Source organism: Oncorhynchus kisutch, linkage group LG19 (genome assembly GCF_002021735.2).
Source record: "Oncorhynchus kisutch isolate 150728-3 linkage group LG19, Okis_V2, whole genome shotgun sequence".
In the NCBI taxonomy this organism is placed as follows: domain Eukaryota; kingdom Metazoa; phylum Chordata; class Actinopteri; order Salmoniformes; family Salmonidae; genus Oncorhynchus; species Oncorhynchus kisutch.
The window spans coordinates 34,776,023-34,798,513 of record NC_034192.2 but is presented as its reverse complement, the minus strand read 5'-3'; the positions used below and the strand labels follow the sequence as shown (position 1 = coordinate 34,798,513).

Genomic DNA, 22,491 nt, shown 5'->3' with positions numbered 1-22,491 from the left:
ACAACAGCTGGTGCACACAATCTAACATTAAGGAAGTCTCAAGGTTTGCTCGCCTGAGGTAGAGTATCTCATGATAAGCTGTAAACCACACTATTTACTGTCTATTTACCACCACAAACCGATGCTGGCACTAAGTCCGCACTCAAAGAGCTATATAAGGCAATAAGCAAACAGGAAAACGCTCATCCAGAGGCGGTGCACCTAGTGGCCGGGGACTTTAATGCAGGGAAACTTAAATCCGTTTAACCTCATTTCTACCAGCATGTTAAATGTGCAACCAGAGGGGGAAAAAAAAAACTCTAGACCACCTTTACTCCACACACAGAGAGGTGTACAAAGCTCTCCCTCGCCCTCCATTTGGCAAATCTGACCATAATTCCTTCCTGCTGATTCCTGCTTACAAGCAAAAACTAAAGCAGGAGGAAGTGGTCAGATGACGCAGATACTAAGCTACAGGACTGTTTTGCTAGCACAGACTGGAAACTGTTCCGGGATTCTTCCGATGGCATTGAGGAATACACCACATCAGTCACAGGCTTCATCAATAAGTGCATCGATGATGTCATCCCCGCAGTAACCGTATGTACATACCCCAACCAGAAGCCATGGATTACAGCCAACATCCGCACTGCGCTAAAGGGTAGAGCTTCTGCTTTCAAGGAACGGGACTCTAACCAGGAAGCTTATAAGAAATCCTGCTATGCTCTCAGATGAACCATCAAACAGGCAAAGCATCAATACAGGACTAAGATCGAATCGTATTACAATCATATTACTCGCCAGATGTGGCAGGGCTTGCAAACCATTACAGACTACAAAGGGAAGCACAGCCGCGAGCTGCCCAGTGACACAAGCCTACCAGACGAGCTAAATGACTTCTATGCTCGCAAGCAACACTGAAGCATGCATGAGAGCATCAGCTGTTCCGGACGACTGTGTGAATACGCTCTCCATAGCCGATGTGAGTAAGACTTTTAAAACAGATCAACATTCACAAGGCCGCAGGGCCAGACGGACTACCAGGACGTGTACTCCGAGCATGCGCTGACCAACTGGCAGGTGTGTTCACTGACATTTATCAACCTGTCCCTGACTGAGTCTGTAATACCAACATGTTTCAAGCAGAGCACCATAGTCTCTGTACCCAAGAACACTAAGGTAACCTGCCTAAATGACTACCGACCTGTAGCACTCACATCTGTAGCCATGAATTGCTTTGAAAGGCTGGTCATGGCTCACATCAACACCATCATCCCAGAAACCCTAGACCCGCTCCAGTTTGCATACCGACCCAACAGATCCACCGATGATGCAATCTCTATTGCACTCCACACTTACCTTTCCCACCTGGACAAAAGGAACACCTCCATGAGAATGATATTCATTGACCCCCTGTATATATTTTTTTTATTTCACCACGTAGGCTAGTTGAGAACAAGTTCTCATTTACAACTGCGACCTTGCCAAGATAAAGCAAAGCAGTTCGACACGTACAACAACACAGAGTTACACACGGAATAAACAAACATACAGTTAATAACACAGTAGGGGAAAAAGTATATATACAGTGTGTGCAAATTACTTAAGAGAAGGGAGGTAAGGCAATAAAATAGGCCATAGTGGCGCGGTAATTACAATATAGCAATTAAACACTGGAGTGATAGATGTGCAGAAGATGAATGTGCAAGTAAAGATACTGGGGTGCAAAGGAGCAAAATAAATAAGTAAATATATTGTGGGGATGAGGTAGTTTGACGGGCTATGTACAGGTGCAATGATCTGTGAGCTGCTCTGACAGCTGGTGCTTGAAGTTAGTGAGGGAGATACAGTGGGGCAAAAAATGATTTAGTCAGCCACCAATTGTGCAAGTTCTCCCACTTAAAAAGATGAGAGAGGCCTGTAATTTTCATCATAGGTACACTTCAACTATGACAGACAAAATGAGAAAATAAAATCCAGAAAATCACATTGTAGGATGTTTTATTAATTTATTTGCAAATTATGGTGGAAAATAAGTAAGAGTCTCCAGCTTCAGCGATTTTTGCAGTTCATTCCAGTCATTGGCAGCAGAGAACTGGAAGGAAAAGTAGCCTCGCTACTGTTATTTTACAGCTGCTCTTTAATTATTTGTTATTTTTATTTCTTACTTCTCTATTTTTTACCTAGCACTTATTTTTCTTAAAACTGCATTGTTTTAAGGGCTTGTAAGTAAGCATTTCACTGTAAGGTCTACACCTGTAGTAATCGGAGCATGTGAAAATAAAATTAGATTTGAATGCATCTCTATAGCCTACTGGCGTTAACAAAATATTCATACAAATATGATTAGGCCTTATAGAAAGAGAGTCAATCAAGTTCCGCCAAATTAATGTAGCATTGGAAAAAATGCATAAATCCAACCATAGAGTATAGCATATCATCATCAAAATAATAAATGTGTTTATAACATGCACAAGTAGAAGCATCAATCTATATAGAGAAAGCTTGACTAAATTCGAGCCCAGTCACTTTTCTCACCGCATCCTCCTTAGATTGTCTCGTCTGGTTGCCACGAAAAGCACAACCTTTGGAGACAGTCGATCACATCCTTGTGGAGCTGCTGACTTGCACGGAGTTTGTGCATGCTACTGGCGATGTACTTTGCTGAACATGCTAGCTGTTCTTGGCGGCGCACCATCACTTCAAACGCATTCCGTCTTGATGTTATCAGTTGTTCTACTACTACTGGTAAAATCACCATACAGCTGACACACTTCAATTTCATGAATGATTTTGACTTCAATTTGGTATCCAAAATACTATCAGCTTGCACTGCGTCTTTGCTGATGAATGCCCTGATCTCTGGCCAGTCAATTGGTTCAATGACATTGTTGTTTTGTCTATTAACCGATTCTATTAGATCTGAAAATGATGCGTTAACCATGAATTTATCAACTGTTTGTTTATAATGAGGACATCCCACGTTGAACCTAGATATAGTGAGGAGAACAAGTATTTGATAACCTGCAAAATCGGCAGTGTTACCTACTTACAAAGCATGTAGAAGTCTGTAATTTTTATCATAGGTACACTTCAACTGTGAGAGACAGAATCTAAAATAAAAATCCAGAAAATCACATTGTATGATTTTTAAGTAATTAATTTGTATTTTATTGCATGACATAGGTATTTGATACATCAGAAAAGCAGAACTTAATATTTGGTACAGAAACCTTTGTTTGCAATTACAGAGATTACAGAGTTTCCTGTAGTTATTGACCAGGTTTGCACACACTGCAGCAGGGATTTTGGCCCACTCCTCCATACAGACCTTCTCCAGATCCTTCAGGTTTCTGGGCAGTCACTGGGCAACACGGAATTTCAGCTCCCTCCAAAGGTTTTCTATTGGGTTCAGGTCTGGAAACTGGCTAGGCCACTCCAGGACCTTGAGATGCTTCTTACGGAGCCACTCCTTAGTTGCCCTGGCTGTGTGTTTCAGGTCGTTGTCATGCTGGAAGACCCAGCCACGACCCATCTTCAATGCTCTTACTGAAGGAAGGAGGTTGTTGGCCAAGATCTCGCGATACATGGCCCCATCCATCCTCCCCTCAATACGGTGCACTCGTCCTGTCCCCTTTGCAGAAAAGCATCCCCAAAGAATGATATTTCCACCTCCATGCTTCACGGTTGGGATGGTGTTCTTGGGGTTGTACTCATCCTTCTTCTTCCTCCAAACATGGCGAGTGGAGTTTAGACCAAAAAGCTCTATTTTTTCAAGCGCTGGCTTGAGCAGGCGGACCTTGCGTGCGCTGCAGGATTTTAATCCATGATGGCGTAGTGTGTTACTAATGGTTTTCTTTGAGATTGTGGTCCCAGCTCTCTTCAGGTCATTGACCAGGTCCTGCCGTGTAGTTCTGGGCTGATCCCTCACCTTCCTCATGATCATTGATGCCCCACGAGGTGAGATCTTGCATGGAGCCCCAGACCGAGGGTGATTGACAGTCATCTTGAACTTCTTTCATTTTCTAATAATTGCGCCAACAGTTGTTGCCTTCTCACCAAGCTGCTTGCCTATTGTCCTGTAGCCCATCCCAGCCTTGTGCAGGTCTACAATTTTATCCCTGATGTCCTTACACAGCTCGCTGGTCTTGGCCATTGTGGAAAGGTTGTAGTATGTTTGATTGAGTGTGTGGACAGGTGTCTTTTATACAGGTAACGAGTTCAAACAGGTGCAGTTAATACAGGTAATGAGTGGAGAACAGGAAGGCTTCTTAAAGAAAAACTAACAAGTCTGTGAGAGCCGGAATTCTTACTGGTTGGTAGGTGATCAAATACTTATGTCATACAATAAAATGCTAATTAATTACTTAAATCATACAATGTGATTTTCTGGATTTTTGTTTTAGATTCCGTCTCTCACAGTTGAAGTGTACCTATGATAAAAATGACAGACCTCGACATGCTTTTAAGTAGGAAAACCTGCAAAATCAGCTATGTATTAAATACTTGTTCTCCCCACTGCCCATAAATAGTAGGAATTTGCTCTGGCTTCAGCCATGACAGCATGAGAGAGAAATGAAACATCTGCACGTCGCCTGAGGTTGCGAGCGTGTGTGTTTCACTGTCCAACCGGAGGATCGAACATGATCTGAGCGTGTGATCTGAAGCTGTTTGGTTTCTTGTACATCAACTTGAGAAATCCTCAAGGGAGAACGGACAGTGCATTATAAACAACGCACCGCATATACCGTCCAAAAAATAACACATCTGATTTTTGGGGAGGGATGTGGAGAAAAGTAAGGCCATTAAACAGTAATTCAACTTTGTCCGTCCTTAGTGGGACTATCATTTGTTTTTCAACAGGACAATGACCCAACACACCTCCAGGCTGTGTAAGGGCTATTTGACCAAGGAGAGTGATGGCGTGCTGATTCAGATGACCTGGCCTCCACAATCACCCAACCTCAACCCAATTGAGATGGTTGGGGATGAGTTGGACCGCATAGTGAAGGAAAAGCAGCCAACAATTGCTCAGTATAAGTGGGAACTCCTTCAAGACTGTGTATTCCTCATGAAGCAGGTTGGGAGAATGCAAAGCGGTCATCATGGCAAAGGGTGGCTACATTGGAGAATGTAAAATATACTTTGATTTGTTTAATACTTTTTTGGTTACGACATGATTCCATGTGTTTTTTCATCATTTTGAGGTCTTCACTATTATTCGATCTCAAATCCAAAATGCTGGAGTATTGAAGCCAAATTAACTTCTTAAGGTATAGGGGGCAGCATTTTCACTTTTGGATAAATAGCGTGCCCAATTTCAACTTCCTGCTACTCATGCCAAGAATATAAGATATGCATATTATTAGTATATTTGGATAGAAAACACTCTGAAGTTTCAAAAACTGTTTGAATCATGTATGTGAGTATAACAGAACTTATGTAGAAGGCAAAACCCCAAGGACTAACCGTTCAGAATTAATTTTTTTGAGGTCTCTGTCTGTTCAAGGGTTCTCATTGGGAAACGATATTTCTTAGGCACTTGTTTTCAGTTCTTACCGCTTCCACTGGATGTCACCAGTCTTTGTAATTTGGTTGAGGTTATTCCTTTGTGCAATGAAGAAGTACAGCCATCTTGGAAAAAGGTAACGCTGTTGAGAGTGCGCAAGACTTGGAAAAGTAGCCTTAGTTTCCTCTCATCCTCTATTGAAAACAGATAGACCAGTCTTCAATTTGATTGATTATTAACGTTTAAAAATACCTAAAGTTGTATTACAAAAGAAGTTTGAAATGTTTTGGCAAAGTTTACAGGCAACTTTAGATATTTTGTAGTGACGTTGTGCAATTTGGAAGCTGTTTTTTTTCTGGATCAAACGCGCCAAATAAATGGACATTTTGGATATGTGGACGGAATTAATCGAACAAAAAGGACCAATTGTGATGTTTATGGGACATATTGGAGTGCCAACAAAAGAAGCTTGTCAAAGATAAGGCATGTTTTATATTTTATTTCTGCGTTTTGTGTAGCGCCTGCAGGGTTGAAATATGCTACTCTGTTTGTTTACTGTTCTGCTATCATCAGATAATAGCTTCTTATGCTTTCGCCGAAAAGCCTTTTTAAAATCTGACATGTTGGCTGGGTTGACAACGAGTGTAGCTTTAATTTAGTATCTTACATGTGTGATTTAATGAAAGTTGGATTTTTATATCATTTTATTTGAATTTGCCGCATTTTCCCTGGCTTTTGGCCAAGTGGGACGCAAGCGTCCCCTATACCATAAGAAATTTCACTGTCCAAATACATACGGAGGGGAGTATGTGGTTTACAAAGCCATCTTTTGAATACTGGATATATTGACCAACTCAACCTTAAGACAGATAGAGCAACATATCTTGTATTGTCTGTGTTGTGATTAACATACTTTTCTATTTAGACCACAGCAATAGTTTTGCTAATAGCACATTATCATCAATGTATTTGTTCAACTAGTTTGGACAGGCAGGCATCCACGTCTAGAGAGATCACTAATCAGGGTGGACAGCCTCCTCAGACTCCCCTTTTCTCTAGTCTTCAACCCTGCTCCATGGTCACCCATCCCCCATGGAGGCTCCAGAGCTCTGGGTAGAGCAGCAGTAGCAGCAAACCCACAGGCTAGCATCATTAAGGCATGGCCATGGTAATTAGAGGGGCCACTCAAGCATTGGTTAAATTGAACTCACTTGTCTCCTTTGCAGGGTAAAAAGACTGTGAAATGTAGCTTCACGGGAGCCCTTTTGGGGCCCTAACTGCTTATTAAGGTATCGTTGCAATACACTCAAGAGTTAGTTTAGGTAATTGTTCCAGTTAGGAAATGATAGATGTGGTGAGGTCAAGCACATTCATAGTATTGAAAATGCTATTGTGGACTGGTAACATCCTCTTTTTACACCTCATACAGCAGTGTTTTGGCTGCTGTGAGTGAACCATATCTAATAATAACTCTTTCTGTGAGATGGTCCTGATCAAGTTAGGATGACATCCAACAGCGCAAATAAACAACTGAAAATGTATAACTCTTTTACAGCGCAAATAAATGACTGAAAATATGTGTAACTCTATAACAAAGTAAAGAGGTTTGAACTGAGCTGTCTGATTGCCTGTGAGAGGGCTTTTGATCAGCCCCATAGATAGAGTACATTGTGTCATGGGCATGTTTAATAGGATTTAATAGGACACAGCAAACCTTTTGAGAGGCCACTGAAAGTCCTCTTTCATGGGACTTAATTGAGAAATGTTTAGGCTCAGTTTAATATACAAATTAATATAGACTGACCTTGTTGTCTACATCCTGAAGCTTTGGCCAGAGGCAATAACAAGCCTATACCAAAAACAACTAGTGAGTCGCTAATTTTCTCATTAGAAAGATAATGAGCAGAGACATTAGTATAATAATAAAAATCTCTTGATGAGTCTTGTTACTAAATACACTAAATGATTTAGAATATAGTGATTTGAAAAATAATTTGCTTGTATTGTTGTGGGGCTGGACTGAGACTTCCCACTGGGCACACACTAGTTGAATCAATGTTGTTTCCACGTCATTTCAATATAATGACTTGAACCAACATGGAATAGACGTCTGTGCCCTGTGGGTTCATTATTCATAAAATAATAATAGTGAAAGCCTCTGTGTATTTTCTGTGTCTTACCTAATAATGCATGAAAGAGTTGGCTGCCGAAGATGGTGGAGACCTTCCCCACACTGGCCTTCAGGGCCTGTTCCTCTGGACTGTTCAGACTGTCCTGGTACTGTCTCAGCAGACCCACTGCCCTCTCTGTGTCTGACAACAGGGATGCTTCAAGTTAACACCCTCACCAAGACAGTCGTTGTGATGAAATGTTAAGAAACTGATCAGATGTGATGTGCACATGACCATTTTGGTCCTTGAAACAAGTGGCAATATTATTCTACCATAGCATAAGACAAGCCTAAATGCATGCTAGGAAAAGCCTCAAATTATGGTTTTATCGGGCACACTCATGTCATAGGCTATTGTACAATTGTCAGGCTCAAAGCACAAGGATAGAGTTGGTGCATAGCTTTGTTCATTGTTGAAGAGTTTCTCTAACTGTTGGTGCTGCTATGGGCAGGGAAAGGGAGTAGTAGTCTTAAGTGTAGAATGCATGCGCGTGCACAGCTGTTTACCGAAGCCAGGTGGGAGGTGTAGCGTAATTAACAGCCTTGTGATGTGCCTCACTCGCTTTACTACAACTACCTACATTTTATTATGAGTAAACTAAACTACTTCCCTTACCATCGCAGTGTGAAAGTGCTCCATGCCAGTATATATGAATTCATGGAAACATACTTCCTGTTTTCATGCCTCTTCCAAAAATGTACAAGCTAACTTTAATTCATTCGATTCTGGCTTGATAGTTGGCAACAAAGTGAGAGAGAAAAAACACGGATACGTTGCTGCAATTTTCTGCTTGTCAATACTTTTCGGCTATGACAGCGAATAAACCCAAATGTTCTAAAAACGGTATCGAATAAACGTTTACGACCGTTTAAAACTTGTACACAAACAAAACATTTACGAAAATGTATGTAGGCACTTACCATATTTGTGGACCATGGTGTAAAGAAAAATATTCTGAGGACAACTATTCGAGGCAAGCCGAAAACTAACGAAACAAACCAGAAGAAAGATTTAACAGAGTTGATGTTTGTACCCCGTTATTCTCCCCACAATTAGGTTAATCCCGCATTTTTCAATTTTACTACCGAAACAGACACTCCCAAATTCGCACAACACTGAACTGTTACTGTAGCGGCAGCAGCTGTAATCCATTTGGCACGAGACGGGTCCGCAAATTCTGTTAAAAAGTGAAAGTGTTTCTGGGTCACCCTCGGTACCCTCGATTAATTATCTGATAACTGTAGATGGGGATCTATAAACAGAAAAATCGTAATTAAAACATTTTTTGTTTTTTGGGGGATACTTTTGCTAGACTTAAATCATAATTATCCCCATCATCATCGTCGAAAAACACTTCCCTTTAGATCTTTTCATATAGCCAACAAAAAATATTCAATAGTTTGACACTTCGAATTTGACCGTCTCACAAAAAGTGGTTACACCTGCCATCTAGTGGTTGTAGAAGATAGTTTCATATTTCCAAGGAGCCGCACCTTTAGCGATTGAACACATTCCAAGGTGTTACTGCACATTTTTTTATGCAGAGAATTCACACAGATACATAACATCATAAAACGTTTATTTCATTAACACATACACGTCAAATCTGGATTGGAAAATCTCTCCTTCAGAATGTAACCCTAAGTGCACTGGAAATAGTGCTGACATTTATCAGCAACACCAATAGTTTCCAAATAAGATTAAACTTGATGTGTAGAGTGAACCAGTTGTGTTATTTATTTTAACAAATAAAGTGTTACACAAATATATTTTCTGTAAGAATATACTCTTTACAACTTTGTTCATAAATTCTCATGACGAATGTAAAATGTTTGCCTGGCTACCCAAACTCCTTGCATCTGGCCAACCGGTACGCCATGACCATAGATGTTAGTTTCTTCTTTGCAATGAGTCTGGATCCGAGTACCTCCATGACAATTTCTATAATGGCAAAAACATTCTAATCGTTCCCTGAATCTGATGGGTTGGGCCTGGGCCTGTGCCAGAGCCAGAACACACGTGGGTAAAGCTGAAGTTTGAAAATCAATCATTGGCTTTGCTACTGATTGGTTAGAGATGATCCAATTGCTGATTACTTTGTTTTGTACAACACCTCTTATTATGACATCACCTCAAACGAGTTCAATAATGGCAGTCAGACGAAAGTATGTAGAGAACAACAGAGCAGCGGAATAATTCAGTTTATTTATTTATTTAACTAGGCAAGTCAGTTAAGAACAAAATCTTATTTACAATGACAGCCTAGGAACAGTGGGTTAACTGCCTTGTTCAGAGGCAGAATGACAGATTTTTCCCTTGTCAGCTCGGGGATTGGGTCTAGCAACCTTTCGATTACTGGCCCAACGCTCTAACCACTAGGCTACCTGCCACCCAAGTTTGAGTCGTCAGGCAAGTGAAATGTACTCTGTGATCCACCATTTTTTTTTTAAATACTGTATCTGGATGTATCTGGATCCAGGCTGTTCTGTTTCCGGCTTCAATCAAACTATTCAGAGGGTAAGAAGAGGGACAATTCTCTCTGATTCCAGCCGGAAAATCCTTTCTTTGCTTCTCTTTCCCTGCAGAGATAATCACACACAAAATAATTATTCCACTTCGTCATCTGTATCATCATCATCATCTGTATACCGTAAGGCAGCGCACAATTGGCCCAGCGTAGTCGGTTAGGGTTCAGCTGGGGTTGGCCGTCATTCTAAATAAGAATTTGTTCTTAACTGACTTGCCTAGTTAAATAAAGGTTAATTAACACATTTAAAAGATTCTTTATATGATGCCCTTGTACATCCTAGTTTATGTGACCGTAAGGACAAATACAGCAGTTCTTATCTTTGCATGTCATTAAGGCAATCACTACACTACAGATTAAATTATTTAAACCATCAAGTCAAGAATGACATGTATTACGGTAAGAGAGCGTGACATAATATATCAGTCCCATATCAAAGTTAACAATAGCAATCTTAAAGATTCATAATACAGGATACATAGATAGCAATTATCTTAGTAGTTAGTACCATACATAATTACTGTAAACATTGATAAAAAAAAGGGCAATCAATTTGAATTGTTCCATATTGATCAATTGCAATGTCTACTAGCAAAACCCACCTGTGGCATGACTCAGAAAGCATCATTTCCAAAGAATAAGAGTAAAGTGAAACAAATCAAGTAATCAAATGACATACACTGTTTCCATTGTCTTTTACAAACAATGGTAGTGTTCTACTCACCTCTGTAAAATGAACAGTGTGACCATTATGAGCAATGACCCCAGGTCCACTGTGATCCATATCATTCTGTATCTATCAGGTCTCTGAAACACATACACACCTAGTAGGTACATTCATATGACCCATAGATCGCGCACAAGATTAAAAACACAGCATTGAACAACAAAATGTCAAGTTCAATGCTACACATAGATATCATAATATATGCTAGCTAATGTTCAAACACAACATTGACTTTGTGAGAATTACAATTTTACAAAATTACAAAAGTTGACTTTTGAAGAGGGAGTGTCTATGGAAGAGTGAAGAAGAGAGGTTTGATGTGAGTCCCTCACCATTGTCCAGTCAGGCTGGGTCATGTCCTGTAGGAGGGAGCAGGCGTTGGTGGTCACAGAGTTGGCCCCCGAGCACCACAGCAGAGAGAAGAGCCATGGTTCATTCACCACCCACAGGTTCACTGACACATTCCTGCTCCTAAGCTCCCTGGCACACGGAAACACACAAAAACACAACTCAGCAAACATGACACTTCTCAAAGACTACTGTCACGTCCTGACCATAGAAAGCCTTTTTTTTCTATGGTAGAGTAGGTCAGGGTATGACTAGGGGTTTAGTCTAGTTTATATTTTCTATGTGGGGTTCTAGTTAGTTTTTTCTATGTTGGTGTTTTAGTATGATTCCCAATTAGAGGCAGCTGGCTATCGTTGTCTTTAATTGGGGATCATACTTAAGTAGCATTTTTTCCACCTGTGTGTTATGGGATATTGTTTTGAGTTGGTGCACGTAGCACCTCTGTAGTCACGGTTCATTGTTAGTTTATTGTTTATTTGTTTATTTAGTTTCACTTAATTTGAAACTCAACATTCGCTGCGACTTGGTCCGACATTTATTACGACAAATGTGACAACTACAGACAGGAGTGATCAATCATAACATGTCATACTATTAAAGCACACATCATGTCTGTTCAGACAACACTTTCCTATCATCTTCGTTTCACTAAACCAACAGAAACTATCATCCCATGGGAAAGTTTCACTACTGGGCTCTCAGCCATTAAAAAACACACCTGGGTGAAAACATGATATGAGTCTCATTCTTCACTGAAGCAGCGTGTGTCTCCATCTACAACAATGCCAGTTCTTTGTCTCAGCACACCAACACTTTTCATTGTGACACTATTGTTTGCCCTGCAGCAGTCAGTCAGCACAGGAAGAGTAGAATGTGGTTCTGGAATTAAGGTTTATTTGTCTACAGCTCTGAGAAAAGCAAGGGCGCTTTGAAGGAGGCTACTCACCAAATCTCTGTGGCACTCAAAGCACTGTATTTGACATTCAGATGGTCTCCTCTGTCAAGGTCCATATCAGACACATCGTTGTAGACCTGTATGAACCCTGGTGCGACCTCCCTCACATCCACCCTGTGTTTGGGGGGAAGCCAGAGGATCTAGAGAGAAACGTCAAAAAACACTGTCATACAACTGTAATAAGACTAACTACACAGGACAGGAATGATAAAGCAGTGATACTGATAGACATTCTACTCACCAGGTCTTGGGGGATGCCAGATTTGAGGATGGTGTTCACGGTGTCGATAGTGTCATTGTTGTCGTTATTTTTTAGGTCAAAGATGACAGAGGTGTTATGAGTCTTGGCTAGGTCCAGCAACTGTAGAAGGGAGGGAACACTCTGGTTCCCAGCTGTCTTCTTCTCCTGCTCTGAGAGCTGGGAGACTGAGCAGAACGGATCTGTCTGAAAGGAAGACATCCATAGTATGGATGTCATTATGTCAATGAGTTGGTAGAGTTCAAATCGTAATCAAAATGTAAAGGATCTACAGTATATAAGGAATTTTCAAGTAAACCTTCTGAAATGATTTCCAACTACAACATACAAGGGAGGCTTGTGAAATTGGATACCTTCAGGAACCAATCACCAGCGTTTAATTCCTGTAGCTCCTCCCAGGTGAGGTTTGTGCTGTGGTTGAAGTCTTTCCCAGGGAACTTATGTAGAACATCTGTAGTCCTCCTCAGGAAATGGCTTCCGTGGTCATGCATCAGGTAAGGAACTCTGTCCTTACTGGGGAAGGAAGAAATGTCAATAAACTGCGTCTCTGAAAAGCGCTATATAAATCCCACGTGTTATTATTATTAAACTGAAAACAATTTCAAACAGCAGTGCTGTTTGACTCTGCAACGTTTATGTAAAGATGAAGCAGCCTTAGTCCCCCGGGTACCTGAGCTGCACGTCCGTCTCAAAGGCGATCACGTGGCACCCCACACTCCTCCTGAACGACATCAGGGTGTTCTCTGGGGTTAGCTGAACACAGAGAGAGGACAGATGTGTGAGAAACACTCCTGTGCTAAATACAGATGGCACAGTTCAGATGAATGGGCCTATGGTGGAGATAGTAGAGAAGAGTGGAGCAACATAATAGGGGCAGAGCGACATGCCATGTGGGGCCCTCAACATGACTGGACAGCAATGTTCCCTCAAAAAAAATTCAGCACTGAGCAAATTTCAGGTCTGCTGAACCACAAACTTGAACTTTGTCAAATTCTGTACAACTTCCGGCGTGCTTTACGGTGAACACTGAGGCTGTACCCACTTTAACTTACAGTTTTAACAGTGGCCAAGTAGGCTACTGTGGCTATTTGATCATAATGTCGGCCTACCAGAGCAGCCTACCATAAAAAAATTATGAAGAAAAATGCTTCCCATAACATTTTAACATGGAAATAGCTGTTCTATCATTCAGCCTACAGTAGCAACCAATGTGTGGTGTGCAATGCCTATACAGTCCATGAGACTTTTGGAAAGAAAAACATGCAGGCTTGACATCAAACTTCATACCATCATTACAGAGAATCAGACAAATTATGCTACACTCTGCCTATTGACTACTTAGGTTATTCAAGACTGTCTCAAAATACAATGTCTACTGAAATACAATCCTACTCCAATGCACTCTTTCTACAAGAAAATATCTTGCAGTTAGTTTTGCATACTAAATCGTTAAAAAGTTGAGCGAAGTTCAATCTCGTGCTTCTTTGTGCAGGCTCACATTTCTTCTGCACGGCAGTCAGATGGAGGTTAGAGGGAATGTTGAGTTCAAGCCCTCTGATATACTGGCAAGTGATGGAAATAGGGGGATATGTGCTCAGTGCAATGTAAACACTAATCCTAAAGTCATTTGGTTATACTGTATCTACACTATATGATGATTTATCCGTTAGCCTACTGAATCATAAGGTAGGATTATGGAATTTATGACAACAGTCAAATGTTAACACATAAGCCATTTTTGGATGATGGTCTTGTAGCTATGTAATAAAGCCTTATCCAATGTATGAGTAAGGTACTCAATCAACTTTCGGTACTTTGTGTTTTCCAGCTTAGACCTTTAATATTGAGGCAATATAACTAATGTAGGGTATGAGAAATAGACTGAGCAGGATGCACTTCCTCACCATTGGTGCTCCGCGATGACCAATGAGGGCAGGTTTAGGGGGCAGCTGTTTCTCCTCCACCAGACAAGGGGATTGGATGAGGAGGGGGCTGAGGAAGATTGCCACCGACACGCCAGCAAACACTACCATGATGAGGATCTTAGAGGCTGGGGACACAAACAGACACAGGTTAACAAATGAAACCTTCATACTTGAACTATTGTTGTGAATAGAGAAAGGCAGGGAAAGAAGACGCTGCATTTAGTCAACTGAATTAGTTGATCCAGCTGGTATAATCTTTCATTTTACATTACATTTACGCTTTAGTCATTTAGCAGACGTTCTTATCCAGAGCGACTTACATGCGCAATTAGGGTTAAGTGCCGCCCAGTTTTCACAGAACTCAATTCTATTGAACTAATATACCTGTATATGGGTGTGTAGGCTACTGTATGTCTCATATTATTGATGTCATGGTGAGTGTTTGTGTATTTCTATTGGAGGAGTTCAGTATCAGCACTGACCTATTCTGCGGGTCCTTTGGAAACACTGGAACACCAGGCAGCTTACCAAGGTCAGGGCTCCAACCCCTCCCATCTGTAGGAATGGAGCCGTGGCCTGAGGGAGATCAATGTTACATACCAAAGATCTGACCCCAAACGCATTTATTCTTTTTTTATTTAACCTTTATTTAACTAGGCAAGTCAGTAAAGAACAAAGTCTTATTTACAATGACGGCCTAGGAACAGTGGGTTAACTGCCTTGTTCTGGAGCAGAACGACCGATTTTTACCTTGTCAGCGCGGGGATTTGATCGAGCAACCTTTCAGTTACTGCCTCAACGCTCTGACCACTAGGCTACCTGCCGCCCCAAAAACTGCTTCACATCTCACTATAGCTCTAACATTCTCACCGCCGCGCGCACACCCACACACACACCCACACACCTAAAAGACGGTTCCATGCTGCAATACTTTAGCCTTACTATACCTGTAATGACAAGAGAACAGTGTGCCACTCTTTTTTCCACTGTAGGCTTATTCCAGTGGTGCCCAGGGCGATGAAGACCACACCTAAAAACAGGAACAACTGTGCAGAGCAAACCACAAGACAACACAATGCAATCAATACAGATCATACCTAGGTTAGTTAATATTGTTAATCATCTATGCTATTATCATTCATGTTCTTGTAACACGTGCAGAGGGAAACATTCCAGCAACACATAATATTCCTAATACCTTGTGTAGACAGTGTAAGTCCAAAGGCTCTTTCAAGGCAAGTTGGACCAGTGCAAATACCTGCAATTAAACAGCCATTACAACACAGCTAATGTAAACTACATAAATACATTGATAGGTATATGAATTGTCTCCCTCACCAGTAGCAGGATGCAGTAGACGGTCAGTACGGCAGCGATAATGATCAGCACCATGAACCAGTTCACCCACAGTTTAAGAATGGAAAAGGCCTTCCTGGTAGGGGACAAAAGAGGGTAGAAGATCACAGGGTCTGTCAATGTATGTGTGTGTGTGTGCGTGCGTGTGTCCGAAGCTATATGACCAAGCTCACCAGTTGACATCCTCACGGTCATTGAAAGCCATCAGACAGACGTACATCCAGAAGAGAGTGAGCAGGGACACAGCGGTAAGGACCGACAACCAGCAGCAGGAACACTATAGCAAGGAGAGTTCATCATTACTGCTGGAACTCTAAACCTGTTCAAGTTTTTACTCACTTTGGAAGAACTCATTGATTACTAAACTTGTTTGTCAGGAAAACACTTACCTTCCAGGATACAATTAAAAGTGTGTGTACAGGTTGTTTCGACAGTCAGAAACTGTACGCATAACTTAATCCAATTAATTAGATTCATCTCCGGGGTACAGGTGAAAATAATCATATACAGTGCATTCGGAAAGTATTCAGACCCATTGACTTTTTCCACATTTTGCTACGTTACAGCCTTATTCTAAAATGTATTCAATCGTTTTTTCCGTCATCAATCTACACACAATACCCCATAATGACAGAGCAAAAACAGGATTTTAGAAATCTTTGCACATTTATATAAAATAAAATAAATGGAAATATCACATTTACATAAGTACTCAGACCCTTTACTCAGTACTTTGTTGAAGCACCTTTGGCAGAGATTACATCCTAAATTCTTCTTGGGTAGGACACTACAAGCTCGGCACACCCATATTTCAGCATTCTTCTCTGCTGGTCCTCTCAAGCTGTGTCAGGTTGGATGGGGAGCGTCACTGCAAAGCTACTTTCAGGTCTCTCCAGAGATTTTCGATTGGGTTCAAGGCTGGGCTCTGGCTGGGCCACTCAAGGACATTCAGAGACTTGTCCCAAAGCAACTCCTACGTTGTCTGTGTGCTTAGAGTCATTGTCCGGCTGGAAGATGAACCTTTACCCCAGTCTGAGGTCCTGAGTGCTCTAGAGAAGGTTTTCATCAAGGATCTCTCTATACTTTGCTCAGTTCATCTTTCCCCCAATCCTGCCAAGTCTCCTAGTCCCTGCCACTGAAAAACATCCCCACAGCATGATGCTGCCACCACCATGCTTCACTGTAGGGATGGTGCCATATTTCCTCCAGACATGACGCTTGGCATTCAGGCCAAAGAGTTCAATCTTGGTTTCATCAGCCAGAGAATCTTGTTTCTCATGGTCTGAGAGTCCGTTAGGTGCCTTTTGGGAAACTCCAAGCGGGCTGTCATCTGCCTTTTACTGAGGATTGGCTTCCGTCTGGCCATTCTACCATAAATGGATGATTGGTGGAGTGCTGCAGAGATGGTTGTCCTTCTGGAAGGTTTTCCCATCTCCACAGAGGAACTTTGGAGCTCTGTCAGAGTGACCATCGGGTTCTTGGTGACCTCCCTGACCAAGGCCCTTCTTCCCCGATTGCTCAGTTTGGCCGGGCGGCCAGCTCTAGGAAGAGTCTTGGTGGTTCTAAACTTCTTCCATTTAAGAATGATGGAGGCCACTGTGTTCTTGGGGACGTTCAATGCTGCAGAAATGTTTTGTTACCCTTCCCCTGATCTGTTTCTCGACACAATCCTGTCTCAGAGCTCTACGGACAATTCCTTTTACCTCATGGCAATTCCCTCGATCTCATTTTCTCTGACATGCACTGTCAACTGTGGGTCCTTATATAGACAGTTGTGTGCCTTGCCAAATCATGTCCAATCAATTGAGTTTACCACAGTGGACTACAATCAAGTTGTAGAAACATATCAAGGATGATCAATGTAAACAGGATGCACCTGAGCTCAATTTCAAGTCTCTTAGCAAGGGGTCTGAATAAGTAAATAAGGTATATCTGTCTTTTTTTATTTTAATACATTTGCAAAAAAAATCTAAAAACCTATTTTTGCTTTGTCATTATGGGGTACTGTGTGTAGATTGATGAGGAAATGTTTTTATTTAATCCATTTTAGAACACGGATGTAATTTAACAAAATGTGGAAAAAGGGAAGTGGTCTGAATACTTTCCGAATGCAAATGTAATGTGTTAAAAAAAAATATTATCTGAAATACCTGATTTACGTAAGTATTCAGACCCTTTGCTATGAGACTCGATGTTCCCCAGAGGGCTCAGGACCTCAGACTGGGGCAAAGGTTCACCTTCCAACAGGACAACGACCCTAAGCACACAGCCGAGACAGCGCAGGAGAGGATTAAGGACAAGTCTCTGAATGTCCTTGAGTGGCCCAGCCATAGCCTGGACTTGAACCAGATCAAACATCTCTGGAGAGACCTGAAAATATCTGTGCAGCGACGCTCCCCATCCAACCTGACAGAGCTTGAGAGGTTGTTCAACAAAGTACTGAATAAAGTGTCTGAATACTTATGGAAATGTGATATTTCAGTATTTAATACATTTGCAAAACTTTCTAAAAACCTGTTTTTGCTTTGTCATTATGGGGCATTGTGTGTAGGTTGATGATGGAGGGGGGGACGATTTAATCAATTTTAGAATAAGGCTGTAACGTAACAAAATATGGTCAAAGTCAAGGGGTCTGAATTCTTTCAGAATGCACTGTATATATAACCCCTAGCTATGGTTTAGAAGTACATCTTCATTGAGTTTTCTTGTGTGGCTGGTCGACCTAAAAAGTGTGTTTTTGTGTTTGTGATTGTGTGAGTGTGTGTTTATGTACACTGTATATTTGGTATTTCTAAGGGGCTCAGCTTCCTCTGGGATGTTTGAGTCATGAGCCCCTCCAACGCCTCTTCATGTTTGGTTTCACTTGCTGTTCCATTCCACCACACTTAGGGGGAATCAATAGTCATCAAACACACCAGCATCCACCATTCAACCAACCTCAATTGTGTCCGAACAGAAACCCCCCTCCCCTTGGACACTAATGGTTTGTCCCCTTTGTAGTCCTGTCCCAGATCACCTTTTACCCAGCCTGTGAGTTCAGTTCAGCAATTAGTCCTAGCACATATTCACATGTTCTAATATGTACCACAATCTCCCTCCTCCCAATTATCCTGCTCTTATTTACACAACAGGTCTGAATGAATGGATTCCTCTCCAATAACATCCATCCACATCTCACATGCCTAGGAATAGAGGCTTCCGATTATACACCCACAGTGAGTTTATAAAGGGGAAACATCCTCATGTATCCACTGAATGCTGTCCAATGGAATGTTAGTGACTGCTGTTGCTGGATGGTGATGACGATGAGGATGACGTAGGTGATGACATAGATGATGATGATTAACATTACAACACATACCAAAGCGATTTTAACTTTTACATGTAGGCCTGACTCACCTGGGAGAAGTCACTAAAACAACTACATGGAATTACAGTATATAAACCAAAGTTGAGGATAATGATGGTAATGTATGAGTAGAACCAAAAATGTTAATCATCTTAATGTATGTTCTATAGCTATATTCTACCCAAAAATCTAAATCTGGGTCCACAACAGTACTCACTTTTCGTTTCCTCTCACTGGGCTGCCTCCAGTTGCAGCTATACATTACCCTGCAGCATTTTCGGCCACAGCTGTCCTCAGACATCATCACCTCCCCTCCTCATTTACTATCAACTATTCGGATATCCTGTCCAGAGGAGTGTGGATCCTGTCGGTCCTGTTGTGTAGTTATTTGATCCTCTCAGCCTTGAGGGGCTGGATAGAGTGGTGGGGGGGACAACACTCCTGGAGAACACCTTGTCTGGCAGCTCTGTATGTGAGGAGAGGGGCTCCGCTCCGCAGTGGGCTGACTCACCACTCTAAACCTACACAGTGTAGGAGGAGAGAGAAAAAAGAGTGAGGGGAAAAACAGGGAATATCTGTGAGTATTAGGGCCATCCCTGTTCAATAACTTCCTGAATAGAAATTCTAAGTTGGGGAGCTGCTGACAATGGCCAACCCTGTGGGGTTCTGTGAGTACCACGGAGAGGCCTGAGAGTGAAGTCCCACCATAAGACACTCAGTTCCGTGGGAGTAGGGAGGGAGAGGAAGAAGGAAGAGGGGGCTCATCGTCAGCAGGGGGTTGCAGTGCAGAGATGTACAGACTTCAACCGGGGGATTAGTTCGGGGACTGGCGGCCTGTTTTTATGAAACCAGAGATATTAAGCCTTCACAATATTGAAATATTACTCTACAAAGAGAGCTAAAGATGGATGAGGGAGGTGAGGGAAGAATATTCAGTGAACAGGCTGGGGCAGATACATGTAAACCTGCTACCCCCTTATTCTCTTCACTGGGGTAATGATATTGAATTAGGGCACGGTGCCCAGTGCCCACATAACAAAAACAAAATTTTAAAAACACATGAAAAGTTTAAAAGAGTTCTACCACATTGTAAACCAAATTGACATTAGACCATCTACTGATCCATTTCGGGAAAGTCTTTTTTAAAGCATGAGCTGTTAATTCATCAAGTTAGAACACTCGTTGAGCTTTCCTCGAAAATGAATAACTATTAGCCGATTGTAAAAACAAGCCAAATGTTCTTGGTCAGTTATTATATTTGTTTTGGATTTTCGCCCTTTAATATGTATCAGATAATCAAATGTATACTGTTGGTCAAGGGCTGAGGTGTGTTAAGCAAACTTCAGACCTGACACATTTTGTTTTGAATAGGTATTTTGTCCACAAGTCCATAATCCAAAATAAGTATTTAAGAAAAAGAAAGAAAAAGTCAACACTTATAGAGAGGGGCCAGTATGAAATAGTGTGAAGGTATTTTGTGCTGAGCAAAAGCCCTTCTCTAAAAATCAGGTTGGATTGAGGAGAACCATATGATCACAGGAACAGGTCGACAATGGGAAAGAAGTGAAAGTCAAGAGAAATCTGAGCAGGAAACCAGATCATTTGCCATTGTAATGTAAGTTGTCTATGCCTACACATCTACAGAATGTAGGCACAGAAGTGAATTTCAGGATGCTTGGTGGAAACCTCCTTTAAACCTACCACTTCTTGGCCAGGGCTCCCTTGAAAAAGAGACTCTGTCAGCTGCTACAGAATCACACAGTCTCCACGGTATGGCATAATACAATACAACAGTGAATAATCAGTGTGTTCTCGGTCCTTGTACATCCAGTCTGGCGTCAATCACTATCAACAGATTTGAGGAACAATCCATAACATTCAGTATCAAGTCCAGTGGCCACAAACAGATCACTTGAAATGATGTTTATTACAGAAAATCCCCAAATGCTAAACATTATGTTGATCACACTAAACTAAATACGAACTTTAGTGATCTTAAATGTCCCCATTACAAGAAGAATAAATAAATACATGGAATAAAAACCATCTGACAATCAACAGGGAGAGTGTTCATGGGCCTAAAAAATAAGCATGGGCCTAAAAAACAATAAATATTTGTTAGAAGAAACATCTCTGTTTCTGAAACAATTGTATAAGGCAGCATTTACTCTTAACAATAGTAATGTGAAGGCCAAGACAAACTCGGCAGTGTTGAGAGTGTGAGAAGGCACGATTCACAACTTGGCACACATCAAGCACTGGGACTTGGCAAAAAATGTACATAGCATATCAATGTTTGTTGGAAAGATGAGGGTAGGCACAGGTAGTCAGGTATTCAACACGGTAATAAGGAAGGGTTACTGATCAGAACAGATAAGGTGAAAAAAAACACATTTTGAGCCAAGATTCCAACATGTTTATCACCTACCTTTCTAAATAGAACTTTGAAATGGAATCATGCATGGCCCTTTTCCCCTTCAACATTTATCATGTTGTAATGATCCATAAGATCCTGGGCATGACAATAGATGTTATGTTTTGAGAGTTGTCATCACATTAAGCAATAATGACTTTCTCATACTATGGTGGTGAGAAGGTTGAGACATATACGAGTTTGATTCAGACCTGATTGTTCCACCTTTGAGAGCTTGACTTTAAAATGAAATGTCTCACAATTTATTGTAACAATGCCCTGTTACCACATTTATGTCCATTTCCATTGCATCCCTCAATGTGGCTTAACTGTCCTGGATTTGAAGTAAAAAAATATTTAATTAACCCACATGATGACATAAAAAGGTAATAAAATGTCATACAAAATTGAGTGACAGAAAGCCTACTATGAACCCTTTCTGTGGTAAACCCTGTACTGGGTGAATGTTGTTATTTAGAATGTGGTCTGTCTGCATCAGAACCACATAAAGTATTGTATCTACAATTACAGGACATTTCACATGTTCTCCTCATTTGACCAAAGTTTAAAAACAACTTACCATTGAGCATGAATAACTATCTCTGTTCAAACTCAGTGTTTAACCTGGTCAATCAATTTAGTTGAAATATGTAGATATATTAATCAATTTGAGTTAATTTGACAACGCATTAAAATACAATTGGCTAGTAAAAGGAGTCAAGTCCATACCTTGAGATAACATAATGTGTGCGTCTCTCTTGTAGTGTTGCAACACTGTAACAGCCAGTGATATTCTGTTCATCAACTTTTTCTAGTCCAGTCCACTATATTTCGTTACCTCTTTTCTGTGTCTGTTGTTCTGTCATCCACTCCCGTTCTTTGTGGAAATCCGTGCCCGGAATGTAAATGAATCATAATGAATGGGTTCAAGTTTCTAAAGTAGTAAGGGAAGGGGAGGGGTACGTGGAGGAAG

The 22,491-nt window shown here is 41.2% G+C and overlaps 2 protein-coding genes across 4 annotated transcripts in view; both read right to left on the bottom strand.

Moving 5' to 3' along the window:
* LOC109864740 (disks large homolog 3) overlaps nt 1-8,798 on the bottom strand; it is a 140,334-nt gene extending 131,536 nt beyond the window's left edge. Inside the window, exons 1-2 of one of the 2 annotated variants that reach the window (XM_031797385.1) lie at nt 8,580-8,798; nt 7,669-7,800 (exon numbers count right to left, since the gene is read on the bottom strand). In XM_031797385.1, the coding sequence (XP_031653245.1) occupies nt 7,669-7,800; nt 8,580-8,595 (148 nt within the window). In that variant the 5' untranslated portion in view covers nt 8,596-8,798. The remainder of the gene's footprint in view (nt 1-7,668; nt 7,801-8,579) is intronic. The other variant, XM_031797390.1, reaches the window with a different exon arrangement.
* Nucleotides 8,799-9,773: 975 nt separating this feature from the next.
* On the bottom strand, nt 9,774-22,449 carry gdpd2 (glycerophosphodiester phosphodiesterase domain containing 2). 2 transcript variants are annotated; one of them, XM_031798638.1, is made up of 15 exons: nt 22,357-22,449; nt 19,323-19,626; nt 15,930-16,033; nt 15,739-15,832; nt 15,599-15,658; nt 15,348-15,446; nt 14,883-14,976; nt 14,380-14,525; nt 13,146-13,228; nt 12,829-12,988; nt 12,458-12,661; nt 12,208-12,356; nt 11,246-11,393; nt 10,911-10,993; nt 9,774-10,238 (listed from the first exon to the last, which is right to left on the bottom strand). In XM_031798638.1, the coding sequence occupies exons 2-15, from the start codon at nt 19,407-19,409 to the stop codon at nt 10,166-10,168; spliced, it is 1,584 nt and encodes a 527-aa protein (XP_031654498.1). In that variant the 5' UTR covers nt 19,410-19,626; nt 22,357-22,449; the 3' UTR covers nt 9,774-10,165. The 2 variants fall into 2 exon arrangements, with proteins under 2 accessions (XP_031654498.1, XP_020364883.2); XM_020509294.2 differs by having other exon boundaries at nt 22,248-22,423.
* Nucleotides 22,450-22,491: the final 42 nt, after the last annotated feature.